The 4,096-nt window shown below is 41.9% G+C and overlaps 1 protein-coding gene across 1 annotated transcript; it reads left to right on the top strand.

The window, feature by feature from the left end:
* The first annotated feature begins 1,008 nt into the window (after nucleotides 1–1,008).
* On the top strand, nucleotides 1,009–4,096 carry LOC129288535 (scarecrow-like protein 27). Its single transcript, XM_054925164.1, has one exon. It carries the CDS (start codon nucleotides 1,575–1,577, stop codon nucleotides 3,819–3,821), a length of 2,247 nt encoding a protein of 748 aa, XP_054781139.1. The 5' UTR covers nucleotides 1,009–1,574; the 3' UTR covers nucleotides 3,822–4,096.

Raw genomic sequence — 4,096 nt, 5'->3', positions numbered from 1 at the left:
AAAACAGGCCCAGCAGCAGTTGTTCTTTACTTTACCATATTACCCCTATTTTTACCCTGTTCTCAGCGTAGGGCAGTGAGAAGTTCAGGGGTAAGATGGGGGAATAAAGTAATTATGAAAAAACCTGTGAGCCCAGTTCGCCTTTTAAATCTGTATCGTTGGTCTCTGTTAAAAGGATTTCAGGAAAAGGAAAATAAAAACCGTCAGAACCATTGTGTCACGCGCCTTCAAAGATCGTGAAGGCACTTCTTTACTGTACAACATATAATAATGTACAAAGTACCTGCCAGATTCACATTCACGACAATTTTAAAATTAACTGCAATGGGGGCACATATTTATAATTTATAATAAAATATAAAAAATTTTATGAATTAAATACTATAATGTATTTAAATACGATTTTCTTGGCCTGGACATACATACAAATTTTTTAAAAATAAAAATTGTATTCATTTACTTATCTTTATTATATTTAATTTTTCAATCAAAATTTGACATTTGAATTTTTTTGATTATAGAAACACATGGATAAGTTTAAAATTCTGTTATATCACCATTAATAATAAAAGATTCATATGACAAGAATGAATTGGAGAATTGGATCTAATAATCAAAATTTTATTCTTTGAAAAATATGTTAATACCAAGTGTTTATTGAGAGGGAGAAAAATTAATAAAAAAGGAATATTTTCTAAAAAATTAATTATTTTTGTTAAAATATTATTTTTTTAATAGTTTATAAGATTTTTTTGTCCTTGATTTAAATTTTTTGGTGTGAAGATTTTGATTTAACTTTCGGAAAAAAATAAAAAAAATGTGCGCACTACAACGACATCTGGCGAGTGGGGACAAAGGAGTTTGATAGAGACCCTACCATGGGAGATAACTACGTCTATGGACAAAAGCCACATAAAAGAAATTATAAATTTATAAACTACAGATAGAGACTAGAAAGAGAAAGAGGCAGTGAGAGAGAAGAAGAAGGGAAGAGAGAGAGAGAGAGAGAGAGAGAGGGAGGGAGGGAGGGAGAGCACTTTACCACTTTTATATGTTGCACGCATCCATAGCAGAAAACACAAGGAAGACAGAGTACTCCACACAGACAAGGGGAAGAAGGACAGAAAGATGGAAAGAAACCCCATTTAAAAGATTTTTACTTAGCACAAGAACAACAAAAAAAATAGGTCTGTGAGTTATGTCATAGAAAATAGAGCCCAATATTTAGAGTGAGAAGGGGGAAAAAAAGGAGGGAAAGAAAGGAGGCAGAAAACATGAACAGGGATGAGATTGGAAGAGATGAGGCTCTTGTGTGTGCTGGAATGGGTCTGTTGAAGAACCCTGCATGCATTTGACAAGTGTTTCTTGTGTCAGACAGAAATTTTGATTTCAAATCAAAGCCCAGATCTTATTTTCTGTTTCCCCCACCACCATTTCGGAGTTTTCCGCTGAAGAGACTGTATTTTCTCGAGAAAAAATCTGGAAAGGTTTCGTCTTGTTCGTTTTCTGGGTTTGAAGAGGAGGAGGAGGTGGAGTTCTAGTTCTTGTTTATCTTGTTGAGGGTTAAGATTTAGATGAAGGCTGTGCCCCTACCCTTTGAGGAATTTCGAGGGAAAGGGGTTCTGGATTTTGGTTCTGCTGCTCCAGATTCGTTCTTGAAGTGGAATCATAATCACCATCATCATCACGACAATATTCTTCAAGAGCATTGCTATGTGGGCACTGAGCCCATCTCTGTTTTGAACGTCAGAAGAAACCCAAGCCCTCCGACTTCCTCCTCCACACTGTCTTCCTCACACGGCGGTGGCGGCAGCTGCAGCGGCGCCACCGGCTCCACTGACAGTTCCACGGGCGCAGCGAAGGTTTCCGGCGACAAGCCACATCCTCAGACGGCGTTAGACGCCGCTCTGCCGGCGGGGCTGGAAAGATGTGGGATAGGAATGGAGGACTGGGAGAGCGTCTTGTCTGAGTCGCCTGGTCAAGATCAGTCCATCCTGAGGATGATTATGGGTGACATTGAAGACCCATCTGTGGGATTGAGCAAGCTTTTGCAGGGTGGGACTGGTTCTCACCAAGATGTTGTCGATTTCAATGGCGGAGGAGGAGGCGGTTTCGGTGTTGTGGATCAAAGCTCTGTTCTTGACCATTTTTCTGGTGTTAATCTCGCAAGCAGCATTGACGCTTCTGGGAATTGTTCTGATTTTCCTTTTAATACCATCCACAACGTTAGCTTCAATAATAATATGGCGAGAGTTGGTTCATCTGTGAACCAAAACCCCATTTTCCCTTCGTCACCAACTTCGCTTCCTCCGGGAATGTTTCAGCCTCAGCAACACCAGCAAGCTATGGAGTCTCTGGACGAGAAGCCACAAATCCTCAATCCTCAGTTCATTGTTAACCCAAATCAAGCTCAGTTTATGCAGAATTCGTCGTTCGTTATGCCCTTGTCATATGAACATCAGCTTCTTCCTCAGCCTCCGGCAAAACGGCCTAATTGCGGTCCTATCAGACCAAATTACCAGGTTCTGAAGCCGCCATTTCTAGATCCTGGACAGGAGATATATCTCCGGCGGGGGCAGCAACCGCCGCCGCTTCAGTTGCTTCCTCATTATCATCATCATCATCATCTGCAGCAGCAACGGCAGGCATCTCCGGTGGCGGCGATGGCTCCGAAGCAGAGAATGGCGAGCCCTGGCGAAGAATTGGTGACCCACCAGCTTCAGCAGAGTGTTATGGACAAGCTGTTCAAGGCCACAGAGATGATCGAAACCGGTAATCCGGAACTCGCGCAAGGGATATTGGCGCGGCTCAATCACCAACTTTCTCCAACTGGGAAGCCTTTTCAAAGGGCTGCTTTTTACATGAAGGAGGCCTTGCAATCGCTTCTTTTCCATTTGGACAATTCCAACAGCGACAATTCTTTGACCTTCTCTCCTAGTGGCCTTGTCCTCAAGATTGGAGCTTGCAAATCGTTCTCAGAAATCTCACCAGTTCTCCAGTTCTCCAATTTCACTTGTAACCAAGCACTTCTTGAAGCTGTTGAAGGGTTTGATAGAATCCATGTAGTGGATTTTGACATTGGGGTTGGTGGACAGTGGGCTTCTTTCATGCAAGAGCTAGCTCTCAGAAATGGTGGTTCCCCTTCTCTGAAAATCACTGCCTTTGTTTCACCCTCTAATCACGACAACTTCGAGCTTGGTTTCACTCAAGAGATTCTGAAACAATATGCTTCTGATCTTAGCATTCCCTTCGAACTTGAGATTTTAGGACTCGAGTTATTGAACACTGCTTCCTGGCCACAACCACTTCGAGATTGTGAAGCCATTGCTGTAAGCTTGCCCATTGCTTCCTTCTCACATTGCCCATCATATCTCCCTCTGGTCCTCCGTTTTCTGAAGCAGCTCATGCCGAAAATTGTTGTCACTGTGGATAGACCTTGTGATCGAACTGATGCACCGTTTGCTCAACACTTGATTTACGCGCTTCAATCTTATTCAGTGCTTCTTGAGTCACTTGATGCTGTTAATATGAACCTTGATGTCCTTCAGATGATTGAGAAGTACCTTATTCAACCAGCAATGGAGAAGCTAGTCCTGGGTCGGCACAGGTTGCAATTGCGAGAAAGAACACCACAATGGAAAACCCTGCTACTAACATCTGGGTTTTCACCGTTGGCACTGAGTAACTTCACAGAATCTCAAGCGGAGTGTTTGGTTCAGAGGAATCCTGGAAGGGGATTTCACGTGGAGAAGAAGCAGTCTTCTCTTGTTCTTTACTGGCAGAGGAAGGAACTAATTTCAGTTTCAACATGGGGTTGCTAAGCAGAGGCAATTCAATCGTTGGAGCAAAGTACTACCCAATTAATGTTTAAAAATTGAAAAAGGTGCTCGAGAACTTACTGCTTCTGTTGATCTTTTTTGTCTTTGAATTTGTCTACTATGGTTCAATGCTAATTGTCTATGTGTTCTAGGCTTATCATTTCCATTGAGGGAAGTAAACATTTCAATCAGCAACTGGATGTCATTTTATGAGCTATCTTTATGTTTTAGACTTCTTGTACTCTTACTTTCAATATGGCCATTATTCTGTTCATGCA

This window comes from Prosopis cineraria, unplaced genomic scaffold, assembly GCF_029017545.1.
Source record: "Prosopis cineraria cultivar Desert tree isolate PC_DT_omini unplaced genomic scaffold, ASM2901754v1 PC12, whole genome shotgun sequence".
Classification (NCBI taxonomy): Eukaryota; Viridiplantae; Streptophyta; class Magnoliopsida; order Fabales; family Fabaceae; genus Prosopis; species Prosopis cineraria.
This window is presented reverse-complemented; position numbering and strand designations above follow the sequence as displayed.

Bases quoted from the DNA above. Each gene is read 5' to 3' on its own strand.
- LOC129288535 (XM_054925164.1), top strand. From the start codon at position 1,575: ATGAAGGCTGTGCCCCTACCCTTTGAGGAATTTCGAGGGAAAGGGGTT.